This window comes from Ursus maritimus, unplaced genomic scaffold, assembly GCF_017311325.1.
Source record: "Ursus maritimus isolate PB19 unplaced genomic scaffold, ASM1731132v1 scaffold_7, whole genome shotgun sequence".
Lineage (NCBI taxonomy): Eukaryota > Metazoa > Chordata > Mammalia > Carnivora > Ursidae > Ursus > Ursus maritimus.
Window position 1 is genome coordinate 32,248,415 of NW_024426885.1, and position 19,960 is coordinate 32,268,374.

Below are 19,960 nucleotides of genomic sequence, written 5' to 3' on the forward strand. Positions count from 1 at the left end.
GTACATATGAGGCAGGAAGAGATGCTTTTGCTGAAGGAGTATCATTGTGGAATAGCAGAAAAATGATTTTTGGAGTCAGTCAGACCTAGATTCAAATACCAGATTTTCAGTATTTGGGACTTTAAGAAAGTTACATGGTCACTCCTGGAACTTGTCTTTCTTCATAAGTAAATTAGAGAAAAATAATACCTACTCATGGGAATACTGATCATTAAATAAGATAATTTTCATAAAGTTCCTGACACCTTATAGACCCTTAATAAATGCTAGTGCTTATTTTCCTTCTCTTTTGAAACTGGTTTCTCCATTATGATATTGTTATCTAAAGCTACCTAAACTTCAGATTTGGTCAGAGGACCTGCATTAAAAATCTCTACTCATATCTTTTCATTTTAAGTCCCCAATCACTTTGAGACTACCACTTTATGCATCCATACACAGGATCTCGATACGACTTCAAGAACAGAAGAAACAATTTTTTCTCAATTCTCAGATTTTGTCTTTACTTTCTAACCATTACTGATATTCTAAATTACACAAAAACAGAACATTTCAATAACAGGTGAACAGCAAAAAATACTTCTTACCAAACACCAACATTTATGTATTGCCCAAAATGCCAAGACCATTTTTGCTTCGATTAATCTTTTTTATAAAGTTTGTTTAGAGGCAATACAATGATTTTTTAAAAATTCAAATAGTATAAAACAGTATAGAATGAAAAATAAATTTCCTTCCCTCAGATGTAACTATGCTTACCAGAAATCTAAAGATGAAAATATACAGGCACAAGTATATACAGATCTATCTTCCTGTTAAAAAAAATTTTGTGGCAACATATTACAGCACTGACCTGCATCCTGCTTTATTATATTGGAAGCTACCCCTTATTAGGAGGCTAAATCTGTTTTAGTTTTCTTTTTTTTAAACAACTGCACAGTGTTCCAATGTATGACTGTACTATAATAAGTATTCTTATATTGCCAAGCATCAGATATTTATAAAAAAGCTGACTAGACATATTTCAAACGGACTCTTACTATTTTGATCTCTTCTCCTTTCTGTTCATTTTTCATTACAACTAATGGTTTAGAAAGAACATCTTTTTAAAAAGTCAAAATTTCTATTATTTGAATCTATCAATAATTTGATAAAAGAGGCAGAAATAATTTTTTAATTTAGATACACAATTTTATTTTTTGCAGTTATCAGGTACCAAACTGAAGTTCACAATTTCTGACTTCAAACTGATTCCAAGCCACATCCAGTTTCACTATTCCACTCAAATTTTAAAGCTGTTCTGGAAGAAGAAAGGCTCACCGAATAAATCCTCACCTTTAGGAGCCACAAAATTGATCTAATAATAAAAATACAGTAATGCATTTTAAAACATCAAAGGACATCTTTCCAGAGAAGATTTACAGCGCTTGTCTACAAGAAGACCTGCAACTCAGCTCAATTCCATGCTTGACTCCACATGTCTCATTTATGTTATTCTGGATCTACAAATGTAGAACTTGAAGCAGACTTAAAGATGTATCTTGGACTTGAATTGAGAACTCTTTAAGAGTAGTGTTATGTTTCACTTTCTTATTTTCTGACAATGATGATATTGTACATACTCTTAGCAAATTTCACTTTCACTATAATTTTATATTCATTATCACAAATAACTGTTAGAGCAATCCTTTGAGATACCTAATAATCTAATTCCATTTACAGATGAAGAAAACAAATTCTCTTAGATGTTCATTAATTTGCCCAAGGTCACAAACCTAATGTATAGTGGAACCAAGATTTGAACCACATATGACTGATTTTGGTACCCTTATTCTTATTCTCTATTCTACAAATTCTAATTCTACTATTCTATTCTTACTCTACTAACCCTTGTTCTACTATTCTCTAATGGTTATAAATTTCATGATTAAAATGAATAGGTAAAAAGTCAAACTGTTAAGAGTCATTAAAAGGAAACAAAGTTATTAAAAGTAAATTTACTTCGGGGTGCCTGGGTGTTTCAGTCAGTTGAGTGTCTGACTCTTAAATTTGGCTCAGGTCAGGATCTCACTCAGGGTTGTGAGATCAAGCCCTGCACTGGGTTCCATGCTCAGTGCGGAGTCTGCTTGAGATTCTCTGCCTCCTTTCTTACCCTCTCCTCCATTCATGCTCTCTCACTCTCTTGAAAATAAATAAATTCTTAAAAAAAAAAGTTAAATTTACTTCAACTGAAATTTAGCTTCCTTCCTATCACTAATAAAAAAGAATGATCATCTAAGTCCATTCCTGAATATACAACTGTTTAGTAGAGAAAATATAAAATTACTTTCAAAGTAAATGACCTAGTTATGTTACCAGCTTTATAAGTTGAGTTTGAAAAAGAACTTCTTGATTACACTATCACAAAAGGATGCTACCAACTAAACCAATATTTTAATACAGAAGGTATTAGGATACTTAACATTCTAAAGTCAAAGTTCTCAACAAAACTGCAAACCAAATTTCAAATAGCCATCAATACTTTATCACCTCATCTGTATGTAAAACCAATTCCTATGACTTTAAACAATTACAATATGTCCAACAATCCTTCACGTCAAGCATTTTATCTGAGAGTTCTGACTATAATGTAAAAATATTTCCTTTTAATTAGTTTCAAGCACAGAGGGCAAAAGAAACCTTTGCTTTCTTTGGAGGGAACGGTTAGGTTAGGTAGACTCCAACCTTTTCTAAGTTAAATTAAAAACTTTAAATTCTTCCTCCTTTTATTTATTTTTTTAAAAAGTAAACTCCTACCCCCAACATGGGGCTTGAATTTATAATCCCAAGATCAAGAGTCGCATGTTCTACTGACTGAGCCAGCCAGGTACCCCACTTAATTCTTCCTTTAAATTATATTTTTAAAATTAAAAAAAAAAAAAGTCTGGTTAAAGTAACATATTTGTTATGGGATACTTGTGAAAATCGATGTTAAAAATCATTCATAGGGGTGCCTGGGTGGCTCGGTTGTTAAGCATCTGACTATTGATTTTGGCTCAGGTCATAATCTCAGGGTCCTGGCATTGAACCCTGCATCGGGGTCCCCACTCAGCAGAGTGTCTGTTTATCTCTCTCTCCCTCTGCCCCTCCCCCTGCTCATGCTCTCCTTCTCTTAAGTAAATCTTTTTTAAAAAACCATTCATAATCATGCCATTCAAAGTTGGCATTACTTTAAAGACTAAAGATAAATACTTAAATTTTTGTCATAATTCTGTCCAGTTATATATATAATGCTGATTTGCTACAATGGGCATTCTTGTAAAAAAGCTTCTGTACCCAATCCTAATAATTTTCTTATTCTTAGAATTAGAATAAATAGGTCAAAGATTACTTTTGGAGGCCTTTGATAAGTATTTCTATATTATTATCGGTCATACCCTATGTGGGTAATTCTCATTTATTTTAATCACTTTTGAGAGGTAAAAAACAGTACCTTGATGTTCTTTTAACATATATGTCACTGATTTGGCTATCACTAAGAAAATGATTAAATAAATTATAGTACAGCCAAACTGTGGAATACAGTGCAGCTACAGTATGCATAAAGTACACTTGTATGTAGTGACGTGGAAGAATGTTCAAGGCGGATTATAGTGTGGAAAAAATAAGCCATGGAATAAGCTTATGGCATACATTCTTTTTTGTGGAGAAAAAAAAGAAAAAGAGAAGCCTTAAACATTTATCATATGTTGATGCACACTTTTTTTTTACGTGTATAAAAAAGATCTGAAAGAACATACACTAAACTGTTAACCTGTACTTATAGTAGGATCAAAAGCAGGAGTTCGTGTAGAAGAGCAGGAAGAAACATACAATTTGTACCTTACTATTGCCTGATTTTTAAAAAAATTAGTATATGAATAACACTTTTTAAGTAACAGCAACAATCTATATTCACATTATTATCCCAGAGTTCCTAAGTCTTCCTGTGGTGCCACTGTCCACCATTGGCATTATCACTCAGACCTATTTAGAGCTTTTTATTATTAACTACTTCACATTTTCCTCTATTTGATATTATCCTCATTTTATCTTAATTTTTTTTTACTGCATCAAAGCTACTTTACATTTTACTTCTATCCTTTAAGGTTTTAAACAGCATTAAAAAAATAAAACATTTCCTGGAGAGTCTTCTTACTTCTTTTTCTGTTTTTCAAATTTGAAAAAATTTTCAAATAATTGAAATAATTCAAATAATTGAAATTTTCAAATAAAAAAAAACCTGAAAGCACTGGTTTGGGTAGAGATGTAGGAAAAGAAACTTCTAGCCTTCCACCAATATTTATGTTTTTTTGAATAGAGGGGAAATCTTTCCACAATTAGACTATTTTATTTTTCCTTGTATATACTTATACATCCACGGCTACCTAGAATCCCAGAAGTTACCTACAGTGAGGATATTTGGATGTCAATAATGTTACTGATGATTGTCAACCAAAGGAAAACCCATAAATCTTATTTATGTAATAACTTACTCATTAAATCATACCAGGTTTTAGAGGGAGTGGGAATGAAGCATGCTCTTAAAATGACATTATATATGGTAATGTCTTTTTAAATGCCAATCTACTAATCTGCTTTGTAACTCTGGAGATGGCTACTCATATGTGTGGGAGTAACTGAATACAGAATACAAACCAGGAGTGATATTTAGTTCATTTCCTACAGCTAGACTCCAAACTTTCCCACGAACACTAGGGGGCAATCCCTGCCACCACAATTCTCGAACTCTTCTCGTACTACGCCTAGAATTAAAGGGGGAGAAAAAAAGGAGAGAGTTACTTTTTATACCAAAAACACTAGTTGCATGATGGTTTACCTAGTCTGTGACCAAGTGACTGAATGATTTTTAAGAACATGGTTAAGTATATGATGCATTCTTTCTGCGGGGTTGATGTTTGTGGGCAACAGAAACCTAAAGTATACACAGCACCCTAAAGGAGGACAATAGTAATTTAAAGGGAGCTGCCTTCTAAAACGACCACTTATAGGGTACAATGAGAGAATCAGAAATATGTGGACAATCACACACACACACACACACACACACACACACACACAAAACAGGATAAAAGGAACATAAAAATCTGTTGTCAACTCAGTACCAAAAGAAAACCATAAGGTATTTACTATGGGTAAGGTCCTTGTCTTCAAAAGGCAGTGTAGTCTGCTGAAAAGTGTAGGCTTTAGAGTCAGAGAGACCTGAGTTCAAATCTGGTTTAACTATTCATTAATTGTATAACCTTGGGCAAATCATTTAACCTTTCTGACCTTGAGCTTCTCTATAAGGTAAGTAGGAGTAAAGGCTCTAAGAATCAGATGTGATGACTTATGTAAAGAGCCTAATTTGCTGTCACATTGTACCAATATTCAACAAATTCCCTCTGCATACCCTACACTAGGCACTGCAGAATACATCTCCTACTCTCCAGTCTAGAGGGAAGATAAGGCATGTACAAAAACATCATCAGAAAATAGAAGGCAAAGTAAAGCAAGAAGTACATTAGTCTCAAACTATGATGGCAAGTTACAGAAGGGAAAGATCACATATAGCATATTTATGATTATGAGAAAACACATTAAAAATCACTTAATATTTAACATTTAATAAATGCATCTTACAATGAATGTACATATTTTTCTTTGCAAAAACCTGCTATTACCTTAACAGTGCATCTTGTGACAAAGGATATGTCAGAATTAATATGGTAACTGAGGAAATTAACGCTTCCTGGATCAACTAGCATTTCAGATGGGTATCTTCAAAGGATAGGTAAGATTCTGACAGGCATACAGGGTGGTCAGTAAGGGAGGTATTAGAGATTGAGGGATTTATAAAATTAAAGGCACAGAAATAATCATGAAATTTTTCAGACACTGATTAACAGTATCATTTAGCCAAAGCATAAGATATATGTTGGAAGTAATAAAAATAGAGAATTAGAAACATGAGGTCTTTGAAGACAGACTGAAATTCAGGAAAAGTCTGCTTACTTACATTACTTCCCAATTGGGCAGTATTTCATTGATCCAAATTACCATTGCACTTGCGATATTTTCTTCCTGTTTAAATCGTTCTTTCATTATTTTTTTCCTTTTATAGGCTTCTTTAATTTCTGTTTTAAACAAGCAAAAATTATTTCAATACAAAAAAACTAGATCATATGCCCTTGTCCTTCTACCTAAGTCTAAAAAAAAAAAGGCAGTAAAAATGACATTGGGACGCCTGGGTGGCTCAGTTGATTAAGCATCCAACTCTTGGTTTCTGCTTAAGTCATGACCTCAGTGTCATGAGATTGAGGCCCACATCAGGCTCCGTGCACAGCAGGGAGTTTGCTTGAGATTCTCTCTCTCCCTCTCCCCCTGCTTATGCTCTCTAAAATAAAGAAATGAATCTTTTTGAAAAACGACATTAAATGACATTAAAAAATAATTTGCCATGGCACTATTATAGTTAACCCTTTCTACTACAATATCCCACTTTACTAATTAGATTGAAATTTAAAAAACTGTAACGTACACACATATACAACATTCCTCTGAAAATCAGAAGTCACAACTCTGAAACAAGAGATGTCTCAAAAAGAGGAGTGATAAATATATACATAATTATACATATATTATTATATATTATTACATAGTATATATTATAATTATGCATAACAGAAAATCAGAAGTCACAATTTTGAAACGAGATGCCTCAAAGAGAACAGATATGTACATAAAATAATTATATATGATATACAATTATATATTGTCATACATTATAATCATATATTTTATACAATTATGTATAATGTCATTAATATATTTATTACATGCTGTATATCATAGTATATGTTATATATTAATGCATGAATATAAATATATAATAATTATATACAATGCTTTATATATGTTTGTTTATAGTTATATATAATTTTAGAACAAGTGGGGGCTTCAGAGGTCAGCTAACCAAAATGTTTACTAATTGTTTCACAAATGCCTCAGAAATCATTTTAAGGGGCAAGCAGGAGGCCAAGTAAGCAGCTCCTCTTTCATTTGTTGTATGTATTCAGATTCTATATGAGGTTTCCCTTTTTTTTTTTAAAGATCTATTTTATGAGAGAGAGAATGAACAGGAGTTGGGGGAGGGATAGAAGGAGAGGGAGAGAATCTCAAGCAGACTCCCCACCCAGCACAGAGCCTGGCTGAGGCTCAATCCCACAATTCATGAGATCATGATCCAAGCCAAAACCAAGAGTCAGAAGCTCAACCAACTGACAGGTGCCCCTATATAAGGTTTCTTTGTAGAGAGTTCCACTGCTTTTAAAACAAAAAAGTGTTAAAAAATAAAGTAAGCCAAAAAAGGTTTTAGCCTAAATCTAGTCAACCAGACCCACGCACTTCAGACCTGAGGAAACTAACACTAGGTTTATTTACAGAGTCATATCCAGGTAGTGTCAAAGAAGATTAAAGCTATTACCTTCTTTTTTGGGGGGTTTCCTTTTAATCTAAATTCAATTAATTAACATATAGTGTATTATTAGTTTCTGAGGTAGAGGTCAGTGATTCATCCGTCTTATATAACACCCAGTGCTCGTTCCATCCAGTGCCCTCCTTAATGCTCATCACCCAGTTACCCCATCCCCCACCCCTCCAGCAAACCTGTTTGTTTCCTATGATTAAGAGTCTCTTATGGTTTGTCTCTCTCCCTGATTTTGTCTGGTTTTATTTTTCCTGTGTTTCTTCTACTAACTAGAATCATGCTCTATGTATTGTTCTTTGATGTAAAGCTATTACCTTCTGATTTCCCAATTTAATGTTATTTCTACCATATCATGTTGTTAGGATCATGTACTTATCAATAACTATGAAACATTAATCAACTAGTAAAGTCAAAGTTCAAAGTCAATTAAAATGTGTTGGGTATGTCAGGAATATTTCAAATTCTAGATAATAAAATAAACTCAACCAATATTTAAATGATTAGGGCTTTTAGAAAAATATAACTGGCCTTACAGGTTTCTTATAACATTAAAAAATTAACTTCATTTCCAAAATAGTACCACAAAATAGAAATGTATACTATGATAGTATTCTACTCACTTAAGTCGAAGAAAAAAAGTTTGTTGTTAAAAGGCATATGTCTAAAAATACATATAGCTGTATAGTATTTTCTGAATATGTATCCTGAACTAACAGTGCTCAGTAAATAAATACTATTAAATTATCCTTACATTATGCTTTTTGGCTGGAGGAGAGAACGAATAAATAAATGTATTTATATACCTGAATATACATTTATGTGCCTTTCCAAATGACACAACTGGGATTCTAGAAAGACTTCATTAATCACAAAAGCAAATTCTAATTTCAAATTGTATTCTCAGTCATATAGGAAATTACCTTAAAGTGTTAAAATTATTAAATTATAAAATAGTAAAAGCTTAAAAACTGTAAAAATGAATTTCATGAAATAAATTCATATCTCTCCATTCATAAGTTAAAATAATAGTCCAAGGTTTATGACTGCAATTACAAGAATTCTCTTAGATAGTCTGCTGCCCTTCTCCTATTAGTTTTGTAAAAGTACTTGTAGAAAAAGTATGGCTTTTTTTTTTAAAGGTTTTTATTTATTTGTCAGAGGAGAGAGAGCACACAAGTACAAGCAGGGGAGAAGCAGGCAGGAGAGAAGCAGACTCCCCGATGAGCAAGAAGCCTGACATGAGACTCAATCTCAGGACCCTGGGATCATGACCCGAGCCAAAGGCAGACGCACAACTGACTGAGCCACCCAGGCATCCCTGACATTTTGTTTTTAACAACAGATTTAGTTAGAAAACTAAGAAATTAGCATCATCTTAAAGATGGGCTTAATCAATTTCATCATCTACCTTCCTGTTGTAATTAACCAATGGGTTAGCTTCCTAACTGACATCAGTAAGTTAAAAATACCAATCGGAGTTAAATTTTATACCTCGTTTTTTAGCCTCAGCCACCATCTCATCATATTCTTGTCGGTGACGTAAAGCTTCTTCCACAGATTTGGCAGGAAGATTTCTGGAAAAAAAAATGTTTTAAGTCAATTTTTTAAAAACTAACTTTTAAATGTATCAACTTTTTCCTTTTTATAGCCAAATACAAAGAATTTCTATCTTAACCTCATTTCATACCTTAAGGAAGTACAAGGTTGAAAAGAACTCTGCATTTTAGAAAAGAATCAGAATTCAGGTTGCTAATATTTGTTATATAAATGTTATTATATTTATATGTCTGATGTATACATGTTTATATATTATTTAAGTGTGTTAGATTTCAGCCAGTATTTCTAGGTTGTTAAACCCACTTACTAGTTTTTTTAGTCAGTTTTTTTGAGGCATAATTTTCATACAATAAAATGAATGAACATATTTCAAGGATACAGTCTGATGAGTTTTAACAAATGTATATACCTGTGCAACCAACATATTCATCAAGGTACAGTTCCATCATTCTACAAAGTGTCGTTATGACCTCTCTGCACTCAATACTTACCCACTTTCTTTTTTCTTTTTAAAAAGATTTTATTTATTTATTTGACAGAGATAGAGACAGCCAGCGAGAGAGGGAACACAAGCAGGGGGAGTGGGAGAGGAAGAGGCAGGCTTCCAGCAGAGGAGCTGATATGGGGTTCAATCCCAGAAAGCCGGGATCAACGCCCTGAGCCGAAGGCAGACACTTAACGACTGAGCCACTCAGGTGCCCCAGTATTTACTTACCCACTTTCTACCTTAGGCAATCACATCTCTGATTTCTATCTCTATACATTACTTGGTTGCCTTTTTTTTTTTTTAAGATTTATTTATTTTAGAGAGAGAGAGACAGAGAGTAAGTGGTGGGGGGGGCAGGGGAGCAGAGGGAGAGGGAGAGAAATCCTCAAGCAGACTCCCCACTGAGTGTAGAACCTAACACAGGGCTGGATCCCAGGACTGTGAGATCATAACCTGAGCTAAAACCAAGAGTCCATGCCTAACTGACTGAGCCACCTGGCACCTGTAGTTGACTGCCTTTTAAAGAATTTCATATAGATTCTTTTGTGTCTAGCTTCTTTTGCTGAGCATGCTTTTGAAATCCAGCCATGTTATTCTGCATATTAGTAATGTACTTCTTTTAATTGGTGAGTAGTGTTCTATTTATCCATGTCAATGAACATTAAGATTATTTCCAGTTCAGGGCCACCATGAATAAAGCTACTATAAATTATTCACTTCAAGTCTGTGTGGGTATCTGCTTTCATTTCTCTTGGGTAAATACCTAGGAGTAGAATTACCGGGTTATATGATAAGTGCAGGTATACTTTTATAACAAATTGCTTCCTACCTTCAGAGTGTTAAGATTAACACTCTACCTACAAATTTGATAATCAGTTAATCACTTGCATATACTATATTTTGGCTTATAAAATTAATGGCTTCATAGAGCAGGTGATTTAGACATAGGACTATGCTAAAGAAGTACATTTGAATATTACCACATATCCAAATATAATGATGTCTGGTTTGGGGAGTCAGGTTTTTTAATTAAAAAAAAAATTTTTAAAGTAGGCTCCATGCCTAACATGGGGCTTGAACTCATGACCCTGAGATCAAGAGTCACTTGCTCTATGGCTGAGATAGCCAGGTGACCCTCAGTGTTTTGAATTATTTTCAACAGGCTAGGATGGGGAAAGATATGTGACAAACTTTCAAATCATACATTTTACCTCCTCTTCTCAAGTTAAATTCCTCAGGTATGTTGTAACAGGGAGGAACGATGGTTAAGACTTCTCTAGGCCTTGATTAGAAAAATGAACAGAAGATACTGAGCAATAGTTTCTAGACATTGGACAGCAGGCAGCACAAGACAGTGATCCTTATGAAAAAGGAAATTAACAAGGTAACCCTACAAATGCCTAAGCACACAGCCTGGGGTTTCCAGGTCTCAGTGCTAGAAGGAAGTACCCAGAGTCCATCAGTCTTGCTGAGTTGAGGAAACAGAGTTTGGAGTTGAGGAGTCCACAGCCAGACTTTGCAGATCAGAGTACAGAGAGAGTGGAGCTACTGAGGGGTCACCCCAAATTTCTGGCTGAGTACTATTTATGCATGTGCGTGATTAAATTACGGTAGCCAAGGAAAGAAATGACAGAAAGGAATAGGTAGAATATTCTCCAAGATCACACTGGGCCAGCCAGAGTGGAAAGACCTCCTAATAGACAGGGTATCGGATAGAATCGTTAGGGTTTATTGCTTCAGTAGTAAGGATACTAGTTCTAAACTAAAGGCTCTTCTAGAATCACTCTAACAAAGATTAGATTAAAAGGGGCAAGCCAATTCCAAAGAACTCTGTACGAGACTAAAGCCAAACAATATTTAAAGGAATACAAAAGTCCAGCATTCAACTATGTAAAATCACAAAATCTAGTGTCCAATAAAAGTTACCAAGGAAGCAAAGAAGCAGGAAAATACAATTTATACTGAGGGGAAAAAAATCAACAGAGGTAGTGCAGAAATGTCAGATAACAGGATTATAACTCAAGGATGACACGACGACTGTTGTAAACATACTCAAGAAGGTAGAAGACAGCAGGAACAGGACAAGAAAAACTCAGGTTCCAAGTCAAACTTCTATAGATGAAAAGTACAATTTCTAAACTGAAAAACACAAAAGATGGGCCTGACAGCAGATTATAAACTTCAGGGGGAAAAAAAGTGAGCTTTAGGGGCGCCTGGGTGGCACAGCGGTTAAGCGTCTGCCTTCGGCTCAGGGCGTGATCCCAGCGTTATGGGATCAAGCCCCACATCAGGCTCCTCTGCTATGAGCCTGCTTCTTCCTCTCCCACTCCCCCTGCTTGTGTTCCCTCTCTCGCTGGCTGTCTCTGTCTCTGTCGAATAAATAAATAAAATCTTTAAAAAAAAAAAGTGAGCTTTAAGATATAATAGAAATCTTGGGGCGCCTGGGTGGCACAGCGGTTAAGCGTCTGCCTTCGGCCCAGGGCGTGATCCCGGCATTATGGGATCGAGCCCCACATCAGGCTCGTCTGCTGTGAGCCTGCTTCTTCCTCTCCCACTCCCCCTGCTTGAGTTCCCTCTCTCGCTGGCTGTCTCTATCTCTGTCAAATAAATAAATAAAATCTTAAAAAAAAAAAAAAGATATAATAGAAATCTTGACAAAATGAAATACAAAGAGAAAAAATATCCCTCAACACCCCCCAGAACAGCTCGAGTTGTGGGATATGACCAATATCAAGCAACATATGTTTAACTGACTCAGAAGAAAGGGGAGAGGAAGCAGACAAAAAAGTTGACTAAAGGCTACAATTTTTCCAAAGTTGATAGAAAATTATAAATGCAGACACATCAGAGTTCAATGAACCCCAAACAAAAGGAACATGAGGAAAACCAAATCAAAGTATATCATCAAATTCATGAAAATCAAGAGATAAAGAAAAATCTTAAAAAGCATTCAGAGAGTAAAAGAATTCAGACAGCAGACCAGCACTAGAAAAAGTGTCAAAAGAAAATTCTGTGAGGCACCTGGGTGGCTCAGTCAGTTAAGCGTCTGCCTTTGGCTCAGGTCATGGTCCTGTGATCAAGTCCCACGTGGGGCTCCCTACTCAGCAGGGAGTCTGCTTCTCCCCCTCCCTCTGCCCACCCCTCTGCTTGTGGCTCTCTCACACCCACGTGCTCTCTCTCTCTCTCTAATAAAGAAAAACTTTTAAAAAATGACATTCAGTAGAAGGAAATAAGGGCAGATGGAAATCTACTTATTCAAATTCTTAGAAAATAAAAAAAATAAAATTGTATGGTGGGATGTGATGGTTAGTTTTGCGTGTCAAACTTTCTCTCTCCCTTTCTCTCCCTCTCTCTCTTTCTATGCCTGCCTGCCTTTGAGATGGGACATGGGTCTTCTCCTGCCTTTGGACCTGGACTGGAAATTACACTATCATCTTTCCTATTTCACAGCCTTGGGACTTGAACTGGACATGGAACATCAGCTCTCCTGGGTCTCCAGGTTACTGACTGCAGATCTTCAGGCTGCTCAGTCTCCAAATTCATGAGAGCCACTTCCTTATAATAAATCTCTTACATATAGGATATAGATAAAGAAGGACTTAATACATGGCATTTCCACTTCTCTGAAGAACACTAATACATGGGGTTTATAACATGTACAGTGGAAGTATATTGCTGTAATGTTCTTATATATGTGAAATGGTATATCACGTGAAAGTAGTCCATGAATAGTCAAGATATATATTATAGAGAAACTACTAATAAAATATTAAAAATATAGCCAACTCATCAATAATAGATGAAATCAAAAGGCAACAAAATATTTTATCCAAAAGAAGGCCAAAAAATAAAAAAGTAGAACTTTGATTGCCATCCTATAATAAAGACTAATTTCTCCACCTCCTTAGTATCTAGCTTTATTTTTTTTAAAAGATTTTTATTTATTTGTCACAGAGAGAGAGAGCACAAGCAGGGGGAGCAGCAGAGGGAGAGGGAGAAGCAGACTCCCCGCTGAGGAAGGGAGCCCAACACAGGGCTCGATCCCAGGACCACTAGGTCATGACCTGAGCCGAAGGCAGATGCTTAACTGACTGAGCCACCCAGGCACCCCACTATAAATCTACTCTTAAGACTTCTCACCAGTTACTATTATTTTCCACCAAAAGGACCTGATCATTTCCTTCAGTTAGAATGCTGCCTGCTTTTCCTGGTGTGAATCTTAATGTTTTTTATACTTTAATCCTTTCTTGTTTTTTTTTCAACAAGTTTCAGCAAAAGACTCGTCTAAACTTAAGAGCACAATTTGGGGGATCTGGTCTTCTATTTATGAAGAAATTAGAATTTATAGATCTAAATAGATCTCTTCTCTGCACAACCTCAGTTTCTTCACATAGTCTAGACCAGTACTAAAGCTTTCTGCAATGACAGAAATGCTCTTTTGTGTTGTTCAGAATGCAGCAGTCACTAGCCACATGTCACCACTGGGCACCTGAAATGTGGCTAATGTGCCCGAGGGAATGAAATTTACATTTTATTTTATTTTAATTAATTAAATTTCAATTTAGATAGCGACATGTGGCTAGTTGTTACTATAATGGAGACTACAGGTCTAGACTCTAGAAAAAGAAAGAGCAGTAACTTGTTATCCAGGTCATTTATGTAAGAAAACTCTCGATAAGCACAAAGATCACAGATTTAAGTAACATAGAACTATGTCTCAAAACCACAGTTATAAAGGTCTAATTATTAAGAGAGTACAGTCCCTTTATATACATGTTACTGTTTCACTGACAATTCACGCCTTGATTTTTTCCAGACAGTTCCCCAAACTATGTCGACCTGGTCCTAAAAGAAGGTTTTGAGAAGAGGTTATCAGAGAGCTTTATTTATATCAGTTGTAAGCACTCCAGTCTTAGCATGAAATGATTTACAGGAAGGAGTTAAACACTGTTTAGGAAATAGAACTTTTCAGAGAGTCCTATGTCAGGTTTTTCAATTGTGATTTCATTTTTTTTTAAGTGAGTACTTATATACATACTCTAAACCAAAATAGTACATAAACAATCATCAGCTTATTAATTATTCTGTATTGGCATCCCCTTCTTCAAATCATCATAAATGTAAAAACCCTGGTAGATTGTACATATTCAATAATTATGCTCCAAAGGTGAATGGTCCATATGGTAACGATCCTACCAATCTTTGACATTTTGAGGAAGACCAGAGCTTTCAGTACCCTAAGTATTAAGGTATGGAGCCCAACGTGGGGCTCAATCTCATGACGCTGAGATCATGACCTGAGCTGAAATCAACAGTCAGATGCTTAACCAACAGAGCCACCCAGGCACCCTAGAGTGCCATTTATTTATATTTATTTATTTTTTAAGAATTTATTTATTTGAGAGAGAGCTAGCACACAAATGGGGGAAGGCGCAGAGGGAGAGGAAGCAGATTCCCTGCTGGGTAGGATCCTAGGATCCCAGGATCATGACCTGAGCTGAAGGCAGGCACTTAACCAAGTGAGCCACCAGTGCCCCTGGATGCCATTTAATATGCAGGTTGCAGCCATGCATTCTCATCTGGTTTTATCCTTGATAAAGTCAGAGTTTTCATTGTCATTGGTTCTCTAGATCTGTTTTTCAATTGTGGAAGCAGAGAAGGGATGAGTGATCAGGTATGCCCATATTCTAAAGCTTTTGTTTGTTGGCTTTAGCTACATAAATGTTAAATCATATAAATCACTTCCCCCAAACCTCCCCCCCCCAATTTTAGAAAGGTGAACAAAATTTTTAATGAAATTGCAGCATCTCAAAACTGAAGGGAACAGTTGCTATCAAGTTGAACCTCTACCTTACAGATGAACAAAATCACACAGAAACAGCATAGAAACTATAATATTTATTATAATTCCCATATTAATTTCAGGTAGTAGTGTGGAAAAGAAAGTCATTCTTTTCATTGTTTATACATTTTCGGTACCCTGAGATCTTCTTATAAATTTACTGTGTCTAGTGTACTACTTCAAGTTCCGATTTTGTGGAACTGTCTGTATAAGTTACAAGAAAATTTTAGGAGGAGCAGAAATCACCGAAGGTTGAAGTCAAAGACTTGACTGGATGGCAAAGATAAAGCCTAGTCCTTAAAGGATTCCATAGGTGAGAAGTGGAAATGAGATAACTGCATCCCAAGTGAACGCAATAAATGAGCAAAGGTATGAAGGCAGGATTTAAAGAAATAGGTTTGGTTGTAAAATAAATTTGACATGAAGAAAAATATGTCCCAAATACGGTTTAGAACAGAACTTCTTGCATAGAATTTTTATGAACTCCTGGAAGAAATGAACAGTCCTTGTAAAGAACGTAATTCATTTTGGATGAATTTGAAAACATGTTCTCATAACTAAATTTCTGAAAATCTTTTTTTTTTTTTAACCAATGGAAAAATAAATAGGAACATGTTCACCAGTCCTTCGAAAGGAGCGTCATGATCACAACTCTTTAGTGTGAAGGAATGTAACAGGAATGAAAAAATATATATACGAGGAGGAAAAAGGTGGGGGAGGAGTAGGGGTCCCCTTTTTCAGCTGGTCTCCCAAGTAGAGCTGGATATCTACCAGACCATCCTGAATACCCACGGAATCAGCCTGAGACACAGGAAGATACATCTGGATCTCTACAAATGAACATCTCCAGCCCTGAGTATTGAGGTACCAAGCGGGGAGCTGTGAATCCCCGCACAGATATTGGAAGATAAACGTAAGGGGGAGGGAGCCGCCACGCTCGGGCGCCGGGAAGCAGTAGCCTCCTGCACTGGGGAGTGGGCCAGACTTTCAGACCGGCACCCACGAGAAAGCGGACTGAGACCGTGGGCCGGGGAACGTGCCTGCGACCAGACTGAAAACCGGAGCTCCGGCGCACACTCGAACTAGACTGAAACTGGGAGCTTGGGAGCTCTCGTGCGACCAGACTGACAACCGGAGCTCCGGAGCACACAGTCAAACTAGACTGAAACGAGAGCTCGGGAGGGTGTGCGCAAGACCAGAATGAAAACCGGTGCTCCAGAAAGCACGCGAACCACAATGAAACAGAGAGCTTGGGAGCGCACGGGAACCGGGGGCGGCTGGCGGTGTTAGAAGCACAAAGGACAGAGACGCGCCGGCCCTGGAAGCGAGGGCTGGGACACCGGCTGTGGGGTGCACAACCCGGGACGCTGCAGGGTTTTTGGCAGCACTGACAGAAACAGAGTTAAAGTGGCCAAGAGAGCTTAGGGGAGAGTGAGTGGACTGCAATCTATTCTGAGACAGAGGCTAGGATAGGGCCACTGCTGCTCTGACTCTCAGAAGAGTCACAGAAAACTGCCAGGGAAAGCCGCCAGAGAACAAAAGCCCGGAAATACCAGCTCAGAGTGTGCCCATCCCCATCCCTCCTCGCAGGGGACAGGGCGACTCTACCCAAACAGGGTTGTCTGATTATCAGCACGGCAGGCCTCTCCCCCAGAAGGCAGCCTGAAAAATCAAGAAGCCGACATCCCTAAGGTCCCTATAAAACAAGTGCACACTGCCTGGGTCCTGGTCAATAATTTGGGCTCTGGGCACCCTCTCCTCATCAGAATGACAAGGAGAAATCCCCCTCCCCCAGCAAAGAAAAGATAATGAGTCTGTGGCCTCTGCCACAGAACTGATGGATATGGATATAACCAAATAGTCAAAAATGGAGTTGAGAGTAACAACGGTCAAGATGATGTGTAGACGTGAAAAAAATATTAACAAAAATATTAACGAGAATATAGAATCTCTAAGAGCGGAATTGAGAACGAATCTGGCAGAAATTAAAAATGCTATGAATCAAATGCAGTCAAAACTAGATGCTCTGATGGCCAGAGTAAATGAGGCAGAAGAACAAATTTGTGAATTGGAGGATGGGATGGTAGAAGAGAAAGTTAAAACAGAAACTTGCCTCAAAAAAATCCAATCTCAAGAATGTAGATTACGGGAGATTACGGACTCAATGAAATGTTCCAATGACAGAAACATCGGCATCCCCAAGGGGGTGGAGAGAGGATTAGAAGAGATATTTGAACAAATTGTAGCTGAAAACTTCCCTAATCTGGCAAAGGAACAAAGCATTCGTGTTCAAGAGGCAGAGAGGACCCCTCCCAAGGTCAACCACGGCAAACCTACACGACCCACGTCACATCATACTGCATTTCGCAAATATTAGATCCAAGGATACAGTATTGAAAGTGGCCAGGGCGAAGAGATTTCTCACGTACAGAGGCAAAAATATCAGAATAATGTCAGACCTGTCTACACAGACCTGGAAAGAGAGGAAGGGTTGGCAGGGTATTTTTAAAGCTCTATCCGAGAAGAACATGCAGCCCAGGATCCTTTATCCAGCAAGGCTGTCATTCAGAATTGATGGAGAGATAAGGACCTTCCAGGATCGGCAGACACTGACCGAATTCATAACCACAAAACCAGCCCTACAGGAGATATTAAGGGGGGTTCTATAAAAGTAAAAAGGCCCCAAGAGTGATACAGAACAGAAATTTACTATCTATAGAAACAAAGACTTCAAAGGCAACATGACATCATTAAAATCATATCTCTCAATAATCACTCTCAACGTGAATGGCCTAAATGCTCCCATAAAACGCCACGGGGTTGCAGACTAGATAAAAAGACATGACCCTTGGGGCGCCTGGGTGGCACAGCGGTTAAGCGTCTGCCTTCAGATCAGGGCGTGATCCCGGCGTTCTGGGATCGAGCCCCACATCAGGCTCCTCTGCTGGGAGCCTGCTTCTTCCTCTCCCACTCCCCCTGCTTGTGTTCCCTCTCTCGCTGGCTGTCTCTCTCTCTGTCAAATAAATAAATAAAATCTTTTAAAAAAAAAAAAAAGACATGACCCATCCATTTGCTGTCAACAAGAGACTCATCTTGAACCTAAAGATACATCCAGACTGAAAGTGAAGGGATGGAAAACCATTTTTCATGCCAATGGACCTTAAAAGAAAGCTGGGGTAGCAATTCTCATATCAGACAGATTAGATTTTAAGCTAAAGACTGTAGTTAGAGATACAGAAGGCCACTATATTATTCTTTAAGGATGTATCCAACAAGTGGATATGACAATTATAAATATCTATGCCCCCAACATGGGACCAGCTAGATACACAAGCCAACTCTTAACCAGAATAAAGAGACATATAGATGATAATACGTTAATCGTAGGGGACCTCAACACTCCACTATCAGCAATAGACAGATCACCTAAGCAGAAAATCAACAAAGAAACAAGAGGTTTGAATGACATACTAGACCAGATGGACCTCATAGATATATACAGAACACTACACCCCAGAACAGCAGAATACCCATTCTTTTCAATTGCTCTTGGAACTTTCTCCAGAATAGACCATATACTGGGTCAAAAAACAGGTCTCAACCAATACCAAAAGACTGAAATTACTCCCTGCATATTCTCAGACCACAATGCTTTGAAATTGGAACTCAATCACAAGGAAAAATTTGGAAGAAACTCAAACACTTGGAAACTAAGAACCATCCTGCTCAAGAATGATTGGGTAAACCAGGAAATTAAAAATCAATTTAAACAATTTATGGAGACCAACAAGAATGAAAACACAACAGTCCAAAATCTATGAGACACTGCAAAGGCGGTCCTAAGGGGAAAATACATAGCCATCCAAGCCTCACTCTCAACAGAACAGAAAAATCTAAAATGCAGATTTTATATTCTCACCTCAAGAAGCTGGAGCTGGAACAGAAGAACAGGCCCAGGCACGAGAAGGCAATTGATAAAGATTAGAGCAGAGATCACTGAACTGGAAACCAGGAGCACAGGAGAGCAGATCAACAGAACTAGAAGCTGGTTCTTTGAAAGAATAAATAAGATCGATAAGCCACTGGCCAGACTTATTCAAAAGAACAGAGAAAGGACCCAAATTAATAAAATTATGAAAGCAAGGGGAGAGATCACAACCAACACCAATGAAATAGGAAGAATCATTAGAAACTTTTATCAACAGCTTTATGCCAATAAATTAAACAACCTGGAAGAAATGGATGCCTTCCTGGAAACCTATAAACCACCAAGAATGAAACATGAAGAAATTGATTTTTTAAACAGACTGATTAATTATGAAGAGATTGAAGCAGTGATCAAAAATCTCCCCCAAGAGTCCAGGCCTGAAGAATTCCCCAGGGAATTCTACCATACACACAAAGAAGAAATAACACCTATTCTCCTGAAGCTGTTTGAAACTCGAAACAGAAGGAAAACTACCAAACTCATTCTATGAGGCCAGTATTACCTTGATCCCCAAACCAGGCAAAGACCCCATCAAAAAGGAGAACTACAGACCAATATCCCTGATGAATATGGACACCA

At 37.2% G+C, this 19,960-nt stretch overlaps 1 protein-coding gene across 2 annotated transcripts in view; it reads right to left on the reverse strand.

Annotated features, from left to right (window-relative positions):
- TBC1D12 (TBC1 domain family member 12) overlaps positions 1-19,960 on the reverse strand; it is a 103,963-nt gene that overhangs the window by 18,028 nt on the left and 65,975 nt on the right. For both annotated transcript variants that reach the window (XM_040624308.1, XM_008696268.2), the window contains 3 exons: positions 8,999-9,081; positions 6,038-6,155; positions 4,678-4,784 (listed from right to left, as the gene is read on the reverse strand). In XM_040624308.1, the coding sequence (XP_040480242.1) occupies positions 4,678-4,784; positions 6,038-6,155; positions 8,999-9,081 (308 nt within the window). The remainder of the gene's footprint in view (positions 1-4,677; positions 4,785-6,037; positions 6,156-8,998; positions 9,082-19,960) is intronic.